The sequence below is a fragment of the Callorhinus ursinus genome, unplaced genomic scaffold, assembly GCF_003265705.2.
Source record: "Callorhinus ursinus isolate GAN/ISIS: 27379988/994484 unplaced genomic scaffold, GSC_fseal_2.0 scaffold23, whole genome shotgun sequence".
Lineage (NCBI taxonomy): Eukaryota > Metazoa > Chordata > Mammalia > Carnivora > Otariidae > Callorhinus > Callorhinus ursinus.
In genome coordinates, this window is record NW_027397085.1 from 18,901,148 (window position 1) to 18,924,935 (window position 23,788).

The 23,788-nt window shown below is 35.8% G+C and overlaps 1 protein-coding gene and 1 long non-coding RNA gene across 5 annotated transcripts in view; one reads left to right on the plus strand and one right to left on the minus strand.

Moving 5' to 3' along the window:
• Positions 1–23,788, plus strand: part of LOC141374898 (uncharacterized) — a 97,341-nt gene that overhangs the window by 58,102 nt on the left and 15,451 nt on the right. The window contains exon 3 of one of the 2 annotated variants that reach the window (XR_012382087.1): positions 14,886–15,018. The exons of the other annotated variant lie outside the window; for it this stretch is intronic. This is a non-coding gene — a long non-coding RNA (uncharacterized lncRNA). Of the gene's footprint in view, positions 1–14,885; positions 15,019–23,788 lie in introns of those variants that run through there. 2 annotated transcript variants of the gene reach the window in all.
• MAP3K1 (mitogen-activated protein kinase kinase kinase 1) overlaps positions 1–23,788 on the minus strand; it is a 75,936-nt gene that overhangs the window by 15,411 nt on the left and 36,737 nt on the right. For all 3 annotated transcript variants that reach the window (XR_012382085.1, XM_025892395.2, XM_073905448.1), the window contains exons 2-10: positions 17,910–18,060; positions 14,884–15,084; positions 11,181–11,381; positions 10,661–10,777; positions 10,147–10,295; positions 4,460–4,581; positions 3,785–3,866; positions 3,492–3,675; positions 1,267–1,545 (exon numbers count right to left, since the gene is read on the minus strand). Coding sequence is in view for 2 of the 3 variants with exons in the window: in XM_025892395.2 (XP_025748180.1) it covers positions 1,267–1,545; positions 3,492–3,675; positions 3,785–3,866; positions 4,460–4,581; positions 10,147–10,295; positions 10,661–10,777; positions 11,181–11,381; positions 14,884–15,084; positions 17,910–18,060 (1,486 nt within the window). In the remaining variant the exon portion in view is untranslated. The remainder of the gene's footprint in view (positions 1–1,266; positions 1,546–3,491; positions 3,676–3,784; positions 3,867–4,459; positions 4,582–10,146; positions 10,296–10,660; positions 10,778–11,180; positions 11,382–14,883; positions 15,085–17,909; positions 18,061–23,788) is intronic.

The following is a 23,788-nucleotide window of genomic DNA, read 5'->3' on the forward strand; positions in this document are numbered from 1 at the left end:
TTTTGGAAATGCTGCTAAAGCAACAGAATCCTCTTAAGGGTTTCTAACTTAGGGAATAATCAAAGTGGTCTTTAAGGAATACTGATGGCTACTATATAGTCAATGTTCTTACAATGTGCCAGACATTATGGCTAGAGGTTTTACACAATCTCATTTCAAACCTAAGAGGTAACATTTTCATTATTTTATATGTGAGAAAGCTGAAATTTAATGAGTCCTAAAGTCACACTGCCAGCAAATGGAAGAACCAGAATTTGAATCAAGGTCTTTGTAATCTTGACCTTATGTTCAGATTGCCTAGGCTAGTCCCAGTTTAACCAGCAGATTATTCAGGTACCCCAGTTAGGATGATAAATTATGAAAGCACTCAGTTCTGACTCCAAATTCATGTTCATAACCGTCAGGCTATATTACCTCTCAAAAAGAAGATTCACAGGGCATAGTTGTTATAGGATGGATTAGAAAAAGACTGAGAGTGGAAGCAGAGAGATTAATGAGTTTTAAAAACAAACTAGGTAAGAATTATTCTAAAGCAGTGGTTGTGAACTGGGCAATTTTGACCCTCAGGGGACACTCAGCAATGCCTGGAGACATTCTTGGTTGTCATGAAGCGGGTGGGAGGGAGAAGAGAGGTTTGCTACTGGTATCTAGCGGGTAGCCCAGGGATTCTGCTAAAACATCCTACAGTGCACAAGACAGCATAATTATCTGGCTCAATGTCAATAGTGCTGAGGTTTTTAAAGATATGTATACTCAGAATGGAGAAAGTCAAATTAGCCTCCAAAATTACAAATTAACCTCCTCATTCCATCCCACTCATGAAAGACAACTTATAATAGCTTCGACTAGAAAAACAACTCAGTCATCTATGTCATGTAACCCTCCTCTTTGAAAAGGATCCTGAATTTCCATACAATGTTCTCCTTAATGTCTAATATCAAATTTTTTAAAAATCAAAGTAATTATGATCACTTGCTATCCCATAAAGCATTTTTAATTTGATCATGTGTAAGGTGTAAGGAAAATTTAAAGATATGAACAGCAAGACATGGCTATTTTAGGGGAGAAAGTAAACAGTATATAAGAAAACCTGAATAGATTAAAACAAGTAAAATCCAAGTGAAGAGATTAAATGGAAAATTGCAGTTTCTTGGGATTATGATCAGGTAAAGTAGTTTCACTGGATCTTAAGAGTGATATCTATAAGCTCTAAACAAAACAAAAAACCCACCCATAATGCTTTGGTTATGTAATAAAGCTACTTACTAAAGCAGCAACGTACACTTTGTAGACAGGGTCAGCACAGACCATTGACAAAACGTTGCAGCATGCCTCTACCACGTCTCCTGAGATACTGGTCTGGGAAGACCCACTGCTGGCTCCAGCACTCGGGCTGCTTCTACCGTTGCTCCCAGAATTTCCAGTGCTCTCCCCATTTGCCAATAGCAGAGCCCCACTAACATCGTGGGAAAGACGCCTGAGAGCCATCTCTCTTACATTCCAGTTTCTAGAAAATAAGCAGCCAACGAGTTCCATTCCAAATACCTATAGTCAAACAAACACAATGAATTCAATGTGGAGAAAAACTAATGAACCTCAAGTATTTGAATAGAAGCATGATTTTTGATTACTAAAGGAAAATTGTGGACATTTCTTAAATCTTCACCAATCTGCACAGTTTCAAATTATGTCTGGCCACTTAAAAATCAGAAGGAGGAATTTTATATTCAAGTTTAACTGCTAATTATCCAAACTCTTTTACATTTATTAGCTCAAATAAAATTAAGAGTGAACTCCATTAAGTAATTAGATGGATATGTATATGTTTCTGTACTCCTATACTTACGACCAAAAACATCCGTGAAGAACCCCAATTTTATATTTGTATTAAGGTAGTTACACAGAGAAAAAACTGAAGCAAGATAAAGCCAAATCAAAAAAGGCACTAGAGTGTCCAAGAGATACAGAGTATTTCTCCTACAGATGACAGTGGTAAGTCAAAAACTTTTAATGTGATTTTTGTCTTGTAGAAAAAGGTTAAAGAAAAAAAAAACCTCAATAAAACAGATGGAACTATAATGAAGGGAGTGGAAAAATCTAAAGAAAAAAGAAAAAAACTCCTGTTCAAATCAGCAAATCACCATGTCTGCAAAGCCCAAGAGTCCCTAAATAAAGGAAAGGGTACATGGTTTTGACATTATGGGCCAATTAAGTAAAAGTAAACTTAAAACCTAAGATAACTTATCATATGAAAAATTTCTAAATTTTAGAGATGAATAAACACAATTTTAGGGCAAACAAATGATTTACTTAAATGTGTTCTGTTACAAGGTGACAGTAAAGGAGAATAAATCAACTAGAATATAGTCAACTTATTATATGCGTGGCACATAGTGTTAAAGAGCATACCATGGTTTAAGTCTTAATTCTCTTATGTCATATTCTTAGTAAAAAACTAGGAGTAGATAGTCCAGCCTAAAGCTTAAGCAAAACTGACTACACCACTGCCTTGAAAGAATGCGTCCAATAGCTCCTAGGTACCAACTTTGAGAGTTCTCTTGAAGACTCATGAAGGGGCAGGTGAGGGCCTATGTTCAATACCATTAATGAACCAGATAAAAAAAATAAACTATGTTTATTAAGTTTGCAAATTTTATTAGATTCATGATAGGTTACTTACATGCTGAGAAAAGAGAATTCAAAAGCTGCAGGACTGTAACAGTCATAAAAAGAAAAAGGAAATCCTAATGACACACAAGTTGAATGAGTTGGTGTGTCTGTTTACAAATTTAATAGTATTAAACAGAATTTAACAGATTACTGAAAACATTTTACTTAACTACTGTCTACTGGAGACGTTTAGTTTGGGATTCTACATTTTTAAAAAAATAATAGACTAAGCAGACAACAACAAAGAAAATCACCAGACTCCAACCAACCAACCAATAGAAATTCCAATTTACTGAGGAAGAAAAAACATTTCATCAGAAGAGAAAGTAAAAATGGAAACTGCCCTTTCAAATAAAAATGGCTAATATAAGGTAAAAGCCATACATTTTTTTCCCTTATTCATCCACTCAGCAATTATTAAGCATCTACTATATATGCCATGAGGATACAGAAAAGAGAAATTGAGTTTAAATGGTGATAAATAAGAAAAATGATAGAAATTCTTAGTAGAAATGGGATTAAACATTTGATCAAGTTAGCATTGAAGGAGTCTAGTGTCTATCCTTAGATAATCCTGATGTCTGATGGTTCAGAGATTTTTCTAGAGATGGGAGGTGAGACTCCAAGAATTTTCGAAGTTTAAACTCTATAATAAGCAGCAGAGTGTTAACACCAGAGGTAAAAATTTCAATCGAATTATCAGTCATGATGGAGGGAAGCAAAAGTACTTTCTTAAATTATAATATAAACAACTGGGAGATAGCTACATTAATTGGTCTTATAAAGGTTTATTTGAGAAATGAAGAGTAAGAACTACTTACCTGAATCCATGGCTCAGCTAAATCTTTGTAAGCAGGAGGAATCTGCTGAGTTCCATAATGAGTAAGGTTAAAATTGCTCTCCTGACTCCTTCGCTGTGACCCAGCCAAAGGCTGCTGCTGTATGGTTTGCTGCTGTGCAGCTCGCAGGGAAGAAGGGGAATCCACAGGGCTTGACAGCTCGTGGCTAAGCGAAATATTAACAAAAGCGTGTTAAAAGATTTAAATAACACTTTAAGAACATTTTTATCTTTTATTAAACATATCCAAATCATCAATTCAGAATTCAAAATTACCTGTAGAAATCATGAGATCTCCACTTAGACCTACAAAGGGGACATATTAAAGGTTCTCTATTTCTTCTACATTCTTCTGCCCCTGAAAAATTAAAGGAAAAAAACTTAAAAAAATATAAATGCTTAACATTAAGTAGTTGCATATAATAATTGCTGCTAATGGCTAGTATAGGTTTATATCAAAGGAACCTCAAAAAATAATTTGATGTATTTACCTAGAAGCAAGCAAACACAGGAGGTAAAATTATTCTGATGCGTGTACCTTTTGCAAATGCTATTTTTTTTTTAGTTACAACATGTATTTTGCTATTTTTTAAAACATTCTGCCCCCTTGATTACCTGGTAATGTCATTCCAAAACTTGCTTTCATGTTACCCTGTTATGCCTGCCCAGGTCTTCTACCTCCTCACCTCCACGTACACCTTCCAGACCAGAATTATCTTTTTAATTCTGTGCATGCCTTCCATTACTACACGTATCACACTATATTACATTTCTTTGCTCACAAAGCTCATCTCCTAACAAATCCTAAACTCCAATTCGTTGAAAACTTTACGTAAGGGCCTAGATATACTTTTCTTCTCCCCCCAAAAGTCACGTTAAAATCCTAAATAATATAGTTGACTCCTAGAGTAACTGTGCTGAGGAAGCACAGGGAGAAAAAGAGCCACATACAGATTGACATGCAGTGGTGATGCAGCTTGTTCCTGCAGCCATCTTCACACACGGTAAGACTCTCTTCATCAAGCATGCCCAACAAGCAAATAGGACACATCTGTTCCTCCTCATCTTTTATACTATAAGGGGAAAGAAAAGCATTAAATGCTAAAGAATATAATACAGAATTAACACCATAGCTAAAAACAATTTTGGATTCTTTACGATATGAAAAAACTGATTAGAAATTCTTGTTAGGAGCATCTTTATGAACTATTTGAGAAATATTTATTTCTCCTATTACTATACAGCAATTTTAAGTAAGATTCACACCACTAGTATTTATAGATTGTGAGTATGTGTTAACCTTTCCTTGGTATGAATACAATTCAGTATACGAACTACAATCTTAGAGACCTATGTAGCCCCTCAATTCTGCTGTTGTACCTTTTGAACAAACTGCTATAAGGTTTGACTATATACAAACATGTGATATGCCAATAGTTTCAAGATTTCAATTACTGGAGAGGACCTTAGAGCCCATCACAGGCACTTTTTGTGGGTCCATAAACTGGTCCAACTTTCCTAGAAACTAAGCTAGAAATATATGTCACATTGTTAATAAGCAAAACCTTTCAACTGGACTTCTAGGAATATATCATAAGGAAACAGACAAAATAGTAAACGTGTGTGTGTGTGTGTGTGTGTGTGTGTGTGTGTGTATATAAAAGAATATTCACTGCAGTACTATTTAGCATAAAGAAAAAAAATCAACCAAATGAACATCAAAAGAAGGTTAAAAAAATAGTACACCACACACTGTGAAGCTTTTAAAAAGGATCTAAGACATTCATAAATGACAAAGACATCTACAATATACTATATGGTGAAAAAAAAAAAGCACGACAATTCTAATTTGTTTAGAATGATTCCAATTTATGGCAAAACTGCAACTTTATTGTGTATATTTGAAATACTCTTAATACGCAAAGTGCTTTTAAAAATCAGTAAGAAAAATATTAGTAATTCAATAGTAAAATGGGCAAAGAAGATAAGAAGGCAGTTGAAATGAAAAATACCAATAGCCAGTTGAGTGTGAAAAATGAAGTATAAAATGCATATTAATGAAACTATATCCTTTTTTTTTTTTAATCTGATTGACACAAATTGTATAGGTTGGTAACATCTGGCCTTGATATTGGCATAAGAAAACAAGTTCTCATATATACTGCTGGTGGGAGTAAAAACAAGTTTTTGGAAAGGAAAGTGCTAGTATTTCTTAAATTACTTAATGTACACATGCATGACCTAAAAAAACTATTTTCTAGGATGCTATCCTACAGAGTTATTTGGAATATATAAAGAAATTTAATAGGCAAAAAATTAGGTGTACTAAATGTCCATTAATTATGGCAATGGCAAAATAAATTGTGGCATATCTACATAATCTTATACAGCCATGAAAAGAAAGTAGTGTGTATTTTTGTACTGACTCAGGAAAATGGTCCTGGTATCTAAAGTTAAAACAAAAATAAAAAAGCAAGTTTCAGATCAAAATATAATGAGAGAAGTACTGAGGAGTGTGCGTGTCTATAAAAAAACAATGCAGGGTAGAGTTTTACTTCCTTTATTTAATTTTTAAAAGTTGTATTAAACTGTTAACAGTAGTTATTTTGTATGCAGCCCAGACTGGAGAGAGGGGTTTTGTTTTATATTTTATAAATTTTTGTTGAACCTTCATGATGTCATGAGTGACTTTTAAAAATCAGTAACCAGGGCGCCTGGGTGGCTCAGTCAGTTAAGCGACTGCCTTCGGCTCAGGTCATGATCCTGGAGTCCCGGGATCGAGTTCCGCATTGGGCTCCCTGCTCGGCGGGGAGTCTGCTTCTCCCTCTGACCCTCCCCCCTCTCATGTGCTCTCTCTCTCTCTCATTCTCTCTCTCAAATAAATAAAATCTTAAAATAAAATAAAAATCAGTAACCATATTTCCATTACAATATAAAGACTAGGTTCTGAGATGTTAAATAAACTGCCAGAGACATAAAATCAGTTTGTGGTAGGCTTTAATTTGAGGAGAATATCTCATAATCTACCTACCCCAACAAATTCGAGTCTCTACTAAGCTTAGGCTTTTCTCTGGGCCTAATATTATTCTTCTACAACCCTAAGCTGTATAATTCCTAAAAAATAGGTCTGAATGACTGACAGCAAAGTAAGTTTGCTTAAAAAACTTTCATAAAAGCTGAACAAACAGGTGCAGCAGCCATGATGCATGATTCCTGAGGTGAAGGCACACATACTAGTCTCTTTCCATCCTGATTATCTGCCCCTTCTCTTTATCTCTTTTCATAATTATGGAGCTATGTGGAGTGGGGAAGTGCTGTCAAAATATGCATGTGGTTAATGACAAAAATTAACAGAACCATGGCAGAAATGATTTGTACAACAGTCTATAATAAAAATATTAATGGCAGAGATGATCCCAGGTCAAGTAACTTTAAAATTACACCAAAAATAGCTTAGAAGAAAAAAATAAAATTCCATAATTTAGTCCAATTGCAAGTACAATTTATTACTCAAATGCTTTTCTGACTTCAGCATCCATTTATTGTTGGACATGAATTGTTTCTGTATTTTCACATTTTAAGAAACCAGTAGAAACATTTTTGTACCCACTTCTTTTACATTTCACATTTTCTTTTTAGCATAGTTTTTTCAGAAGTAAAGTCACTTGAGTAGAGAGCAGGTATTAACATACTACAAGGGGATCAAATTAGCCTGTTCCAGCTTTTGTAAATAAAGTTTTACTGGAACACAGCCATACCCATTCATTCACTTATCCTCTATGGCTATTTCTGCTACAGGGCAGAGGTGAGTAGTTGTGACAGAGACCTGATGAACCTTAAAGCCCAAAGTATAAAAAAGTCACCCATAATAATGCCATCTATTAATAACCATTAAAATTCTTACTCATTATGTATGCACCCACAATACCTTCATATATAAAAATTGGGTTCAGGCATAACATACAGTACTATAACCTAGATTTTGTTTCATGCCATTCAGTATTCTTCAGAAGCATTTTCTTTTTAAAGATTTATTTGAGAGAGAGAAAGGGCGCGAGACAGCAGGCGACAACAGGGGAAGAGGCAGTAAAAAGTGGAAAGAATCTGAAACAGACTCCCTGAGGAGCTTAGAGCCTGAGACCAGGCTCAGTCTCACAATCCTGAGATCATGACCTGAGCTGAAATCAAGAGTCGGATGCTTAACCAACTGAGCCACCCAGGCACCCCAGAAGCATAATTTTAATAGCTGCATGAACTATTCCTAATATGGGTATACTTTAACCATTCCCTTGCTGGATATTTAAGCTGTTCTCATTTTTTTCCATAATGCTGACAAAGAGTCATATATATAAATCTTGTGCATTTCTCAGATTAAATTTTTTTGTCAAAAAAAGTATATTTACTGTATCAACAAACATAAACATTTTAAAAACCACATTTTTTTTTCCAGAAAGGCTATAGAACTTGACATAGAGTGAAGCAAATCCTTATACAAGAACTAAATTGTCTCATGACAAAGTCTCTACTAATTATCTAAATAAATCTGGTATCTTTTTTTAATGATCATTTCCTTAGTTATTAGGTTTGATCATTTCCTTAGTTATTAGGTTAACTAAACCATTTTCATGTTTGTTAGCCTCTTGAAATTCTTTTGTGAATATTCTCTTCATGCCCTTTGCCCATTTACATACTAGGACCTTAGGTTCACTTTGTCCCAATTCTGGCTTTTGTTGTTTCTTCTATAATTTAAAATTAATTACAATGCAATCAGGTCTCCAGACAAATTTCCTGTTTTTTTTTTTAATTGTAGTCTTTAGATATAAAAATCTGTGATTACATGAAATATTAACCTACTTACCTACACAGTATAATTACTCAGTATATCAAGATGACAGCTTCAGTGGTTCCCCCCATGGACACATTAATCCAAATGAATTCATAAAACCTCCATATTATGGCCAGCTCATATTTGGAAGGTATCTTCATTTATTTTAGAGAGAAACTTTCTATTTTAACTTCGGCTACCTGGTTTTAAACATTTTTTACTTTTTCCAAAACAAAAAGCTACAGGAATGTGAATCCAAAGGAGAAGAGCTCCAGAATAAGTTTGGGTCAGGAAGCGCAAGAAATAAAGCTCCTTTTTTCATCTATTTAGAAGAGATAAGGAGTAAGAGAAAGAGCCCTGAACTAGAAGTCAAGATACTGAGGTTCTGGTTCTGCCTTTGCTCAGCTGAGCTGCATGACCTCTTTTGGCTTCAGTTATCACTGAACCATGTAAACTAGAAATCTCTAATTCCCCAAAAACTTGTAAAACTCTGCAATTCTAAAATCAATAATCAAAAATAAGAAAATTTAAACATTTACTTTTCCCATAGGTCTCTCCATTCTTTTCTTCACAAATCCCTTGACCTGATTACTTTCTATTCTTCATGAATTTTGAAGTAGTAATAATACTTAAAAAAATTGCTGGGATGAAGATGGGACTTAATCACTTAGACGAGTGCTTCTCAAACAGGTGCCTCAGAACATATAGGAGGTACCCTTTTAAGAAAAGTAGCATTCCTTTCTGGAGTAATTTAAAAAACTCATTTTTTACATTAAAACCAATGAGGAAACCCAATAACTTGGAAAAGAAAGAAAATTCACATGAGACTTGAAAATTTTTTCACACCTCTCATTTTGGGCTGTATCTCAGATCCTTCAGCATTACATGTTCATTCTTACTAGCAGCTAGGCAATGGAAGAGTCTGAGAAGCGCTGCAGATTTTCAATACCTGTGATTAACGGCTACTGTATCTCTTAATTACAAATGATTAGTCTGTTTAGAAGAGCATCCTTGTGTTCTCACAAGTAAAACAGCCTGTAATGAGGATTCTGTGAAAATATCTATGAAAGAAGTGGTGATGTCATACAATTTAAAGGTCCTACATTGCAAAACCACTTCGGCTTGTATATAATTTGTTTATAAAAGAACTAAAGACAGGGCGCCTGGGTGGCTCAGTTGGTTAAGCGACTGCCTTCGGCTCAGGTCATGATCCTGGAGTCCTGGGATCGAGTCCCACATCGGGCTCCCTGCTCAGCGGGAAGTCTGCTTCTCCCTCTGACCCTTTCCCCTCTCATGCTCTCTCTCTATCTCATTCTCTCTCTCAAATAAATAAATAAAATCTTAAAAAAAAAAAAAAAGAACTAAAGACATATTTTTTACACAGTGTCTCAGCTTCATTGTCTGCAAAAGAGTGATAAAACATACATAATGAGGATGGTATATGAACAGAATGAGATACCATATTAGGTGCTTGGCAAAAGGTAATGATTGATAAACAGTAGCCACTTATATTTTATACTTGCCACCTGATTTTTCTTATGAAATGACTATTATATTCTGATTTTTAAGGTGCCATTTTCCAACAGTGTAGTTTTTCAGGATGAAAAGTCCATATATATGTATGCATATATGTGTGTCTACACACATATACTCAGATGACCTTTAGTATTGTTTACCCCTGATTTTAACTTCAAAGCCAAAATTCAGTAAGTAAATTATTTTAGAGCAACTTAACAAGTAGATACAAAAAATGACCTCTAAAATAAAAAAATAACACTGGATTAATGCTTTTAATTCCTTAAAAAGTACTAACCTGTTTTCTGAACTAGATGTAGAAGTACTAGATGATGACAATGTATGAGAATTTGACATGCGTGAAACAAACTTCTGGATGGTGTTACGAGATGGAGCTTTGATCCTTGAGCTACGCCTACTGTGATATTTCTGGAACAAACTTTCAACCTAACATTGAAAAAAAGACAGTAACAATGATATTCGCACCATAATATACATACAAAGAGTTCTAGAGAATGAATTGTCTTTTATTTCATAAAATTTTCATAAAGCCAATTTAAGAGCTTCAAAAATAAGAATATATATAGCTTACTAAGATTTACAGCAGGTCAGTGTTTACCTTCTTTTCAATCTGGAAGAAAAAACTAATCAGTCAATGGATTATAAGAGATAAGCCTCAAATAATTCTTAAATATCTTCACAGCTTCAAAATGACCACTGTCTATTTAAATTTAGAGCTCATGGAAAATTGTCAGGAATGAGCCATAAAAATCTGTTAGCAATTTTACTCTAAAGCATTTATTAAAAATTACCTCAAAATTCTTTAAAGTTTTTCTCCATAACATTGGGTCTGAAGGTTCTAGTTGAAATACCCGGAGCATAACAAACAACAGATGAATACAAAATGTTCCACGCCCACAGCTGCAGTTCTAAAGAGTTAAAAGAGAACCTATTGGTAATAAATCTGTGGTTCTATTAGAATTCCTAAGATGATCACTTTTTTTATATTTCCAAGTTTAACGAAGTTTCTATTTGCTTCACTTTTCTTATATAGTAAGATATATAAGGATATGTAAGAAAAGTCTATACTATGACTTAATCTCTTATTTTTGGTGAATTTATTAAATCAAATTTGTATTCTAAAGTATATTGAGTCATACTAGAGACGTTCACAAATACATTAAATAAAAATGTTTACTAGCCCAAAATATATTTTAAATTCACTTTAGTTAACTAAAGAGAATTAACTGATCTAAATTCAAGAATGTTATAGTACATACATTTGACTTAGTACTAGATACTAATAAAATGTAAAATGGTGAAAAATCCTACCTGAGGCCCGATAAACACCCGGTATTTATTGTCTGGGCTGTCTCCTCCAATCAGGAAAGAGTTGGGTCCTATTTGTTGCAGTAAGTACAGCCTGGCCCGCATAACTTTGTTTACACGGCGGTTTGTCTCCTCAGGGCTATATGGTGAGAAGCCATCTGGGGAAGGGGCTCTTCGAGGAGGTGTGATTCGCCCACTCTGAAACTTCACAACATTGTTTTTCTATTAGGTAAATTGCTTACTTAACAACTGCCTAAAAAAGGGTCACACCAGATGGCCATGTGGCATTTTATATTCTGAAAAATGCCCCAAAATAAAATGGGATAAAATGTGTTTTGCAAATGCTTTTTATCTGACATATGCATCACAAGTAAACCTCTAAAATCTCAGTCATCCTTATAACTAGTGATAAACATTTGGCTGAGTGAGACAACCATGTCGTAATTTTACAAAATGTAAATATTTGAGTTCTTTGAAAAGTACTATGTAAACCAAGGTTAAAAGCATAAAAATTCATCCATAAGCAAGCAAAATGACTTGTTTCTAGTGATAAAAATTAAACATCCAATTTCCTAGCTTCCACTGGATGTGTTACTAAATGCTCTTTTGCAATGGTAATTCATAAACACCTCCATGGAATTCCTCCTGTGGTACACTCTGTAGAGAACTAATGGCAAGTGACTTTCCCCAGATTAAGACATTTTACTGAAGGCCGACAAAATCTCTTGTGGTGAAGGTGATATATATCACTCATTCCACTCCACTGATTCCTCTAGAACTTGGTCTTTCTATATCCATGCCCAGTGGAAATTCTAATTCTTTTTGATGCCTTGTTAAAGATAATAAATGTTGGTGAGAACATGAAGGATTAGAACCCTCATACAGTGCTGGTGGGAAAATAAAATGGTACAGCTGCTTTGGAAAACATGAGCCAGCAATTCCACTTCCAGGTATAAACCCAAGAGAAGTGAAAGATATGTACACAAACAGATTCGTATGCAAATGTTCCCAACAGGATTATTCATAAAAACCAAAGAGTGGAAACAACCCAAACGTCCGTCAGCTAACAAACAGATAAACCAAATGTGTATATCCATACAAAAGAATGTTATTCTTTAATTAAAAATGGAGTACTTCCAAAAAGAATTACAGAGAATTGGGTCAATCGGAAATTAATTTTGAATGTTAAACAAACAAAAAAACAAGAATGATATTGCAGAGCTAATATTTTTGTTAAGATATATACGTACACGGCAAAAATCAATGCATACACTGATAAATAAACATATTTTGTGGGGAAAAAACCCAGAAAAACCAAACACAAACAAATGGGGTACTGATACAAGTTATACCATGGATGAACCTCGAAAACATAATGGTAGGTGAAAGAAACCAGTAACAAAACACCACATATACTGTATGATTCCATTTACTGTTTATGAAATAACCAGAATAGGCAAATTATATATAGACTAACAAAGTAGATTAATGGTTGCTGAGGACTGGGCAGAGACTGCTAATTGGTCTGGGGTTTCTTTTTGAGGTGATGAAAATGTTTTAAAGTTGACTGTAGTGATGGCTACAACTGTGAATAGACCAAAACCCAATGAATAGTACAATTTAAACAGGTGAACTGTACAGTATAGGAATTATATCTCAATCCGGTCATTTTTTTAATAAGCAGTTATTAAAAAGTAAAAGAAAAAACAAGTATACATGTACATGTTATATGACCTAAGCATTCAGACTATGGATATGCTTACAGATGTGTAAAATTATGTATGCATAAAAAGTATGTTTGCAGGACTGCTTTTTGGTAATGAAAAGAAGGACTATACATGTCCCTATTAATGTGCAGTTGATTAAATAAACTATGATTTATCCAGATAATGAAATGCTAACTTGGTGTTAAAACGAATGAGGGGTAACTTTGACTAACATATACCCTAAAGTGGGGGAGTGAAGGGGAAACGCAATTCTGTATATACTTGTGGTAGACTTTCATACTTTGACGGCCCCTATAAACCATACCTCCCAGTATTTATACCCTTGTGTAGTCCCCCACCACACTGATTCTGGATATGCAACTAGCATGTAACTACCTTTGGGCAATAAGGCATTAGGAAACAAGGTAGCTTGATAAAAGCTTCCACACTGGACTTGCCCTCTTGATACATCTTTTTTTGGCTTAATAGAAATTTCTCTCATAGATCCAGAGGCTAGAAGTCCAAGAACAGGTGTCAGCAGGGTCCCCTCTGAGGACAGAGACAGAGAATCTGTTCCATGCTCTCTCCTAGCTTGCAAAACTTGGTGTTGCAACCCAACTTCCATAGTATGAAGAAGAGATGGCAACAGCCTCCAACTGTTCTGGCATCCCAGCTGAAGCACCAGACACATGAGTAAGGAAGCATCTTGGATATTCCAGCTTTAGCAGATACCATGGGGAACAGACATAAGTCATTCCTGCTGAGCCCCACCTAATTTGCAGATTCATGAGCAATAACAAGGTTGTTCTTGTTTTAAGTTTTAAAAAAAATAGCTCATTTAAAGATGTGTCAACATAAAGCCAATAAATACTGTTGGGTATCTTGGGCTTTAATGTAAAAAAATTTACTTAAAATTTACTTCTGGAAGGATTTATATGCTGATCAAAGGAAAACCAAATCTCCCCCTGTGGTCATGATCTTAGTCATTCTACCACCCACTCATTTGCTCTTTGCTCTTCAAGTTTAGAAACTAAATTTTAACTTGCATTTCTGCCACTAGAAGTCTTACTCTCTCTCTCTCAGAAAGATAGTACCTATCATTTTGCAAATCTCTCTGATGTCTGATTTAATACAGAAGACAACTGGATTCTCATCCATGCTTCTGCACTGTGTCTACTGTGATAATGATGTTTGGTTAAAGTACATGAAGAAAATGTGGCTTCACAAATATATGCAGCTGGAAAAGGTATTTTAAAAGACTCTTCCAATAATTATGAACACTCTTCTTTGATACTAGTTCCAAGAAGACTGTGATATGGAATCTGAAACCACATCAACAAACTTTTCCTACTGTTACACATGAAAATCCAGATGGTCTATCTTACACAATGTGAATGGATCATTTACCTAAGGATGATTTTGTTTCATCATGCATTGGTCATTGGGAAAATACTGGTTCACCAAGTTATGCAGATCTCCTAAATGTTTACACATTTCACTGCAATACATTAAAAAAAAATCACATTTGATATTATTACCGATCTCATTAGAAAATTCAAGTATCGAGAAACTGTCAAGTTTACAGTGGTGGATATGAGTTTCCTAAAATTCTAATCTCACTAGTGAAAAAAAACATTTCAATTGTCTTTCTTGAAGTTCCTTCCTTCACTTAACTCATCTTAAGGAAACTGTCTGCCAAAAATACCCCAATTTCTGTTGTCATAGCTTTAATTTAGGTGAATGCATGAGCTTTACCCACCACTGTAAATGTTAATGCAGTGAAAGAGGCAAATAACATCTCAGTTTTATTACAAAATTTATTTTGATCTAATAGATCCACAGAAAGGGTCTCAGGACCTGCTCTCTTCCCCCAATCAAGGGTCTGTGGACCACACGTGGAGAAATGCTGCTCTAACAGATGGCTAGCCAATCTTTCCTGTGTTATAAATGTACCTAAAAATTGTAGAAACTTAACATACTTGTTGAAAACATTAACTTACAGGCACTGGAGAAACTCTTTTTCTCCGAACTCCTGGAGATTCTGACTTCACTGAGCGACCTGACGGGGTGCTGCCAGGAGAAGGACTGCGTCGGCCTTTGGGAACGGGTGACGCGGGGCTCACCTGGCCCTCTCCTTGAGACTCAGTTGCCAAGTTGTGAATTTCAGAACCATCTCCTTTAACAGGGATTGGTTTTACCACCTAAATTAAAATCCCAACATTCTGATTACTTAAAATAGAAAAAGTAAATTTGAATACAACAGACCAAGAAATGAACTCAAGTTTTCATTACACAATATTATACAAACATAACAATTTATTAACTTTTATTTAGTATTACTTCAAACGATAAATGTTAAGACTATTTTTACCCACAGATGTCATTCATTTAGGCTTTATCACTAAATTGTTATACATAATTTTAGAATTTAGTATTATGTTATTATGTGCCCTAAATCACTTAACATTCAAAATCAATAGTCACAGGTTAGTAAACAAATGTGAAAAATAAGCACTTTTACATTCAACTAGATTCAAGATGTTTTCTTTTTCATTTCTATTGAGAAAATACATAATCTTGAAAACAATAATGGGCCTAATTTAAATGCCCAAATAGTCTGATTAATATAAAACCATTTTGCCTTTTTTTTTTGCAATGTTTTATTACAGTAGCTTAAGAGCAATCTCTTAAGCAGAAAGGCAGGTTGCAAGACGTGTTGTTTCTCAACAGACCTAATCTAGCTCTGACCAAAAGAGGTCAAACCCTGTGGCCTTATCTAACCTTCCCTGCCGTTCTCCCACTACTCTTCTACTGTTCTACTAGCCGGCTGCTGTGCCTATCAAACATGACTAACCTGTCGTCTTCCTGGGCTTTCACTCCCCCTCCCCCAACTCCACATCTCCAGCCTGCAGCACACCAGACAGCATACCTTCACCTGGTGAAAAACCCCTATCTTTTAAGGCTCGGTTAAAATCCTGTGTTTTACAAATGCACTTAACTCTATCAGCCTGATGTTTTTCTTTCTAAATTGTTCCTGCTCTCTTCCTACTCCACACATTTGGCATACAGTCACATACTGTTCTGTGATATTTCATGCCTTTATTTTTTTTAGTATATGTGCTGCCGAAGCGAGCACTCATGCCTTTATTTTTATTTATAAGTTGCATTTTCTTAATTGGAGATGTTTATACCTCACATTTCAAGAAGGACCTGATTTAATTTACATAAAACATAATAAAAACAAACAAAAGCAGACTTTCCAAGTAGACTATAAACTTCTTAAGGGTAGTATGAAATCTGTAAACTATGAGATGTAGGGTAGCATAACTGAACTTAAGGACTACATGTTGTCTTATTCCACACATCTCTTCCCTCTTTACCTCTGTCCTATATACAGATAATGTACTTGACAAAAAAAAGAATTTGGCCTTAGATAACTGAATGTCCTTAGTTTATATGTAATAAAGGATTGGCTTTATTGGCTTCTTTTCAAAAAGTTATGATTTCTGCTTTACGGTATTCTCAAAAGATCTGGACTCTTCACCAGTATAAGAAGCTCCAGAAAGCAGCACATCCACACTTCAAATGGTTTAAACTGCTCAAAGGTTCTTTATATTAACTAGGCAAAAATGTACCTCCTTCTGTAAGATGTTTCAAAAGAACTTTCTCTTTTCTAAGATGAATTCCTGATTTCTTCATCTGCATCCTCTGACATGATTACTAAAATGGTCAGGGGTTCTCACTATACTACTTCATATGAAAAACAAATGGAAGAAATGTGGAAGCTTAGCTGGAAAGGAAAGGACTCATGGGTAATGTAGCAGCTTAGGTTAAAAAGCTGGTATATAAAGAAACAATTAAATATATTCTATATTAGCTCCATGGATTAGCACCATTGTGTAGAATGTGCAAGACAGAACGCAGCTCAATGAGGGAAGTCTATGTGGCTTTTGAGCATTGGAAACATGGCTAATGTGGCTGAGTAACGAAATTTTTACTTATTCACATTTAATTAATTTATATTTGAACTTAAATAGGCAAGTGGGGGACACATGGCTGGCTCAGTTGGTTAAGCGTCTGACTCGATTTCAGCTCAGGTATGATCTTAGGGCTCTGAGATCGAGCCCCATGTTGGGCTCTGGCACTGGGCATGAAGCCTGTTTAAGATTCTCTCTCCCTCTCCCTCTGCTCCTCACACCACCTTTCTCTCCCTCTCTTAAAAAAAAAAAAAAAAAAAAGGCAAGTGGGACGAATGTAGGGCTAGATGATCATACGCCTGAAGGGTTTCAATTGTCAAATGAGTAGCTTGCCCAATAACTTTTATGATTATACCCACCATCCCTTGCCCTCCCCCAAACCTAATAAATCTTAACTTGTCATCTTTACTTATAAAGAACAAAAAGCAAATAAAAACTTGCTGATACAGACTGATACTGGGACACTTAACAATTGAGATCTACTTCCTTTATAAGAAAGACAAGCACATTTCATCGTATTTGTCTACTTTAAAAGAAAATAACCATGGCAAAGGATAGAGTATGCCTTTCTTTCCTAATTCTACCGATCTAGGTTTTCTTTCCCCAAACCCTGGGCATCTTTTAAATTTACCTCAAACCCCATGAGTCTATTCAACCTTTTTGCTTTCCTGGATGATTTCTGGAATTCAGATCTTTGGATCCTACCTTAGAGAAAGAATATCAAAATAAAATGAGAAAAAATGCTTTTCTTTTTTAAAGCACAATATAAATCTCTACTAAAAGGATTTTAGCTACTGACAGTAGGGGGCAGTGTTGCTTTAAGCATTACCTCCCCAACCCAACCAGTTTAGTTTCTATTAACAGTTTAAGGTGCTTAGTGAGCATAGTTTTAGCTATATTTTGTTCCAAGTGGCTAGAATATCAAGCAAATGAAACAACTGCATTTAAAATCAAGAAGAAAAAAAGCTTACAAGAGGATCTATTTATGCTCCATTTCCCACTTCCTCCTATGCTTTCTTCCTTACATCAGGTAACCCACAGCCACTTACCACAGGGCCTCTCCTATTTCTCCTTTCCAGCCACTCGTGCTTCCAGGCTGGCATACAGGTTGCCTTCAGTTTCTCCCTGATCATTCGTTCTTCTGGGCGATCGTCCATCTTGTGCAACCCCTTGAGAGTTTCTTTATTCTCCATCTCACGACTAAAATGGAGGGAGAAGCAAGAATGAGATTAATATATAAAAAATAATTTCCAAGAACAGTATTTTATACTTTCATTGGACATGTAACTACAAAGGTAACTGCTAAAAACCCCCCAATGATTTAAGCCAAGTATCAAAGTATCACTGTGAATCACATATACACTATTGTTCAATGTTGCATGATGATGTGAGTTTAATAATGCCTTTAAAAAGAAAGGTTCTATTTAGAAGGTACAGACTTACTAATAATACTAATGCAGACCTTTGTTCCCAGGTAGTTAACAAAATGGATACCAAGACATTAAGTATGGCATTAACAAACACATTCATGAACATTGCACTGTTTCCAATTATACCATTCTCACATCCTGAAGTATTTAACAGATATTTAGAAGAGTATTTTACTACTCTAGGATTTCCAATAATTTAAGGATTTCCAGGATTTCCAATAACTTATCCCAGCATTTTCAATAATTTAAGTCACTATAGATTGAATCTGGTGGATATGCTCATTTTCTGAAAAAAAGCTAAATAAATATTTAATAAGTGTAACCTCACCCATATTCTATGATCCCACAATATTTGTTCAAAGCCTAAATGATTAAATTTGTATTCTCCCAACAATAATTCCACATCAAAGCACTGGGGATACTTTGTATGTAAAAAGTAAAAATTGGTACAAACACCTGACCTTTACTCCATAATACAGTGTGGAGTTATCAGGATAAAACAATGTGGAAGCTAGTAACTTTTGAGAATTCTACAAAGCCTAAATGGTAAAGCATCCACTAATTTCAAATACACTTATATCCACATATGGATATATACAACAAATACAAAATGCATATGCATGGATTTTAAAACCTGTTTCATAAGGAAACAGTTAAAGCATTCGTACTCTGGGAGAAGCAACAATTTAAAAAATACTAAGCTAACTTCAATAACTGTTTTGGACATTCTATAAAGCTACAGAACAGTTATTTTTTTTTTTTTACACAGATAGGAAAAGGAAATACTCAAGGAAATACCAGAGACGATAACCGGAAGCTGACTAAAAAGTTAAATGCAAACTCCTTTAGGAATTTTCCAGCTAATTACAACCATAGAGCATCAGTATCTTCAGAGAACCAGCAAAAAAACCCCCAAAAAACAAAAAAACTACTTAAAACTAAATGTGCACTAGAAAGGAAATGGTTAATTGGATTTCCTGAAGCATCAATTCTGTGAGGGCAGTGGAAATGAACAAGTTAAATACCCCTGTGCAGAGAAACTGGTCTAGATAGTTTTAGGAATGCAAAAGAGCACGAAACATTTGAAACTTGCAAATGGGCATTAAGAGCATATAGAAGAGTATTTCCGCCATACAGGTATAAGAAAACTGTCGAAAAGAAAGAGCCTATATGAAAAGAAAAAAGGTAAAGAATGGAAGGAAGGAAGGAGATTCTTTTATTTACTTAGAAGTGCCTGGCCCTTTTTCCTGCTCTGATTATAGTATAAAATATAACTTTTTGGGTGTCTAAGAGGAAGAGTAGAGAGGGAGGAAGGAGTGGGAAAGGAAGAGAGGACAGGAAGGGGAAAGAAAGGGAGAGGGCAGGAAGAGAATGAGAGAGGAGTTGGGCATAGGAGGACGAAGGGAGGGAGGGTAGAGAAATGTTCTCCGAAATTTTATCCTGTTCAGTTACTACTTACCCAGGGAAGCTCGGATTTACAGGCAACCCAATTTATGGGCTGATTGCATACCAAAAATTCACTTACAACTCTCTGGTTTGAAAAGCAAACACTTTCCCCTCCAGTAAAAATGTTGCAAGGCGTGGCTAGGTTCCCAGGCTAGTTCTCAAAAAATAAGTCTCACTGCAGAACTGCAGTGCATTTTCACCCCAGAAGCTCCTGCACTCCTGGACAAAGGAGATTATCCTCCCTTTGGCCCTAAATGTCTCTCCTCCCCCAAATTTGTTTTATGAGTATCTCTTCTCCATTCTGTATTTTCAGTGTCTCCCTGGCACACACCCAAACACGAAGAAGACTCTCCCTGTCTAAACAAAGCTTCCTGATGATGTGGCCTCCTTAAAGTCGGCATGATTTGCCTCTTTCCACTTGTTGGAAAATACTGTAATCACTTAAACCAATTTCTCAATAAATAATAGGGGATAAGCATACTAGTACCTCAACTTTTACATAAAGATTATTTCTTCCCAACAAATGCAGTGAAATGGAATTGCTGGGTCAAATTGTACACAAATTAAGATTTTTGGTGATACTGGCAAATTATCTTCAAGAAAATGTATCTTCTACTCCAACCCCCCAGGTCAAGTTGCCAACTTGCTGGTCTGTACTAACAAAACTCCTAAGGAGGCTTCTTCACTTTGTAATTTTTTTTTAAAGATTTTATTTATTTATTTGAGAGAGAGAGAGAGAGAGAGAGAAACAGCATGAGAGGGGAGAGGGTCAGAGGAAGAAGCAGGCTCTCCACTGAGCTGGGCACCCAATGTGGGACTCGATTCCAGGACTCCCGGGCTCATGATCTGAACCAAAAGCAGTCGCTTAACCCACTGAGCCACCCGGTGCCCTTTCACTTTGAATCTTACTCCAATCCAGGCTTCACAGAGCAGCCAGGGTTACTTCCTCTATTAAAACCCTCTAGTGGTATCCCCCTGGGTTGGACTAAAATTCAAAATGTTTAACAGGTCCTTTGTGGCCATGCACCATCTGGTCTTACCTCAACTGAAGTCACTTAGACCCCCACCCCCCTCCTTGTGTTTCTTTCACTGCCTGAAAAACTCCAACATCACTCCTGCTCAAGACTTTTGCACAGACTGTTTCTTGTCTACTTTTCATCTCGTTCATCTCTACTCACTTTTCAACTTTTCTTCTACACCTCAGAGGTGGTCCCAATCTCAGTTAGGAATCCCTAGTTCCATTCCTTCACAGCACTGTACTTTTCCTTTAAAGTGCTCATTGCAATTTGCAAACCTATTTCCCCACCATGAACTATAAATTCCATGAAGGTAGGGACCAGTGTTTTATCCATCATTATATATCCAACATCTAACAGTGTCTGGCTTATGATGGGTTTCAAAGCATATATTAAATAAATGATCATTTATTAACAACTTTGCCAGCCGTAAGGACCTTCCTAGTTTTTAAAATTTAATGACTACTCATGTTAATCTTTTTACAGTTCTGTATTTAATTAAGACTACATTTGTAATTTAGATTTTATTCAGTAGAGCAATTTTTGTTGTTCCTAAATTAATCTGCAAATTTATTTCTAATGTTTTCTTAAATAATAATCATATATTAATTCTAAAATGTGTATTTGTTTGCATTTTACTGTGAAATCTGAATGCTTCTTAGAATCAAATGTTGTAATTTATGGTAGGGTTTATATAAGATAATGGTTCAATTTATAACCAATGGGATCTTAGAGTCAATGAAATATACAGTAAATCCTATTCTACTTGCTAGGAACAAAATCATGGGTGTATGTATATAGCAGTCATGTATCTTCTTATCCAATTAATACTATAGCTATAACAGGAAACATCTTTTTTTTTTTTAAACACAAACTAATCTAAACAGATGGTTGCTAAATCACCAGGAGATCAGAGGGCCTCTAATTCATTTTGGTTAAACATGAGTGTTTTGGAGAGTTATTTTTGCATTAGTACCTACAACCAATACCTGTTATTTTAACTAAAGTAATAGCTTGTATATTTCTGACTCTTTGACAAAACAAACATATTTTGAGAAACCACTTTGAAGACTTTAAAAATAAATGAAATTTTTGGGGCGCCTGGGTGGCTCAGTCGTTAAGCTTCTGCCTTTGGCTCAGGTCATGATCCCAGGGTGGAATCAAGCCCAGCATCGGGCTCCCTGCTCAGCAGGAAGCCTGCTTCTCCCTCTCCCACTCCCCCTGCTTGTGTTCCCTCTCGTGCTGTGTCTCCCTCTGTCAAATAAACAAATTCTTTAAAAAAAAATAAATAAATGAAATTTTAGCCAAATATGAGAAACTTAAACATTGTTACAAACTAAGCTTTATCTTCCTTTCCTGTTTATTTACAAAACATTTTTTCTTGCTTTTTTTGGTTCTAAACATTCCTCAGAATGAATCTCTGATCAACCTAGAGCTTCAAAGAACCTTTCTTCTCTGAGGTTAGGCTTCTTGTTCTGGTCCCTTTCTAGACCTACAGAATTTGCCTGCAACAAATGAGATGGTTCAATGGTCCCTTCTTAATGAAGTCACTTGGTCCTCTGTCTGACTACCTGTGGTAACAACTATTGTTGACTGGACTGTCACTCTTATAGCTCTCCTCTCCCTGAACTTCTAGGAGGTGATTTTTTCCCCAGTTCTGCTTCTAACTCTCTGACTGACCTCACTGGTATCATATACCAGACCCTCTTCCCGGAGCCCCTTAAACACCAGCCACCACTTCTCGAAGCACTAAAATACTCTTCTGAAGCACACCAAGGTATTTCATACCTCTCTGCTATTGCAGATGATTTTTTTTTCCCTGACAGAACTATCCCCTATCATCTTACATGTCTTCAGTAAAGAATTTCCTACTACCATTCTATAGCAGTTGCCACTCCCTCCCCACTGAGTTAATATTAATTATAATACATTATAAAGTTGAATATTAGTTTAAGTATCTGCTTCCCTCACCACACTGGGAGTTTTTCTGGGACAGGTTATAACATCTTACTCATTTTTCTATCATCAGTAGCAAATGTCTTCGACAGGCCACAAAAGGCACATGAACCAAAGCCAGAGGGCCTATCCAGCCATAGCCACCTCCCCTTCCAAGGATGGTGCCTGATGCTCGGGAGCACCGTACTTTATACATTTGAACCCATCCTGCAGTCCACAGTTGGCCAGTGCAAGAATGTGCCCTGATCCAAAGACTCTCTATACCAGATGGTAGTGTACATTTTAACCGTATCTGCCCACTATGGGTATGTGACTGCAAGATACAGAGATAGTGTCACTGTAGGAAGAATGGCATCGAAATAGAGAAAAAGAGCAAAATAGTAAGTAGGAACAATAAGACAGAAATAAGAGAAGAAAGAGAAATTAGAAGATGTGGTTGGCAATGAAAGGAAGGGAAAAAGCAATGCAAATAAACTTAAGAGTTGTACCTGGGCCACATGATATGCTGTTAACAATGATCAGAGCTACTTTTAAACTTCCCTGGTTGGTGAATAACCAAGTTCTCCAGAGGCCACATGTATGCGCTGCCTTGGAGGAAACTTCTTGGGTCCATTTTACATTGCACTGAAATAAACCCTACTATGTCTCTGTTCCCTGCATCCCCAAAGAGCCTGACTACAGCATTAATACAGCACACTGCTCTGGCACACAAAAGATATTAGAAAAACATTCAAAAATAGAATTCTACCAAGGTAATTATGATTTTTAAAAGGTATTAAATGGTTCATCTTTATCATGGAAATATGTCTGTTAGTCAACAACTAGTGATATGGAGAAATAGCTGCCAGACTTACGTCATAATAGAAAAAAATTAATGTTACATGCCAGGCAAGGTGTTAGGTGCTTTATAGATATTTACATGTACTTCACCCTCCCAATAACCCTATGAGGTCATTACCATCTGAGGCTTCGAGAGGCTGATTTACATATCTGGGGTCACACAGTGTATAAGGAGGAGGAGCAAGATTCAAACCCTGGTCAATCTGACTCTTGTCTGCTATGGCAGGTCACTGTCAACTC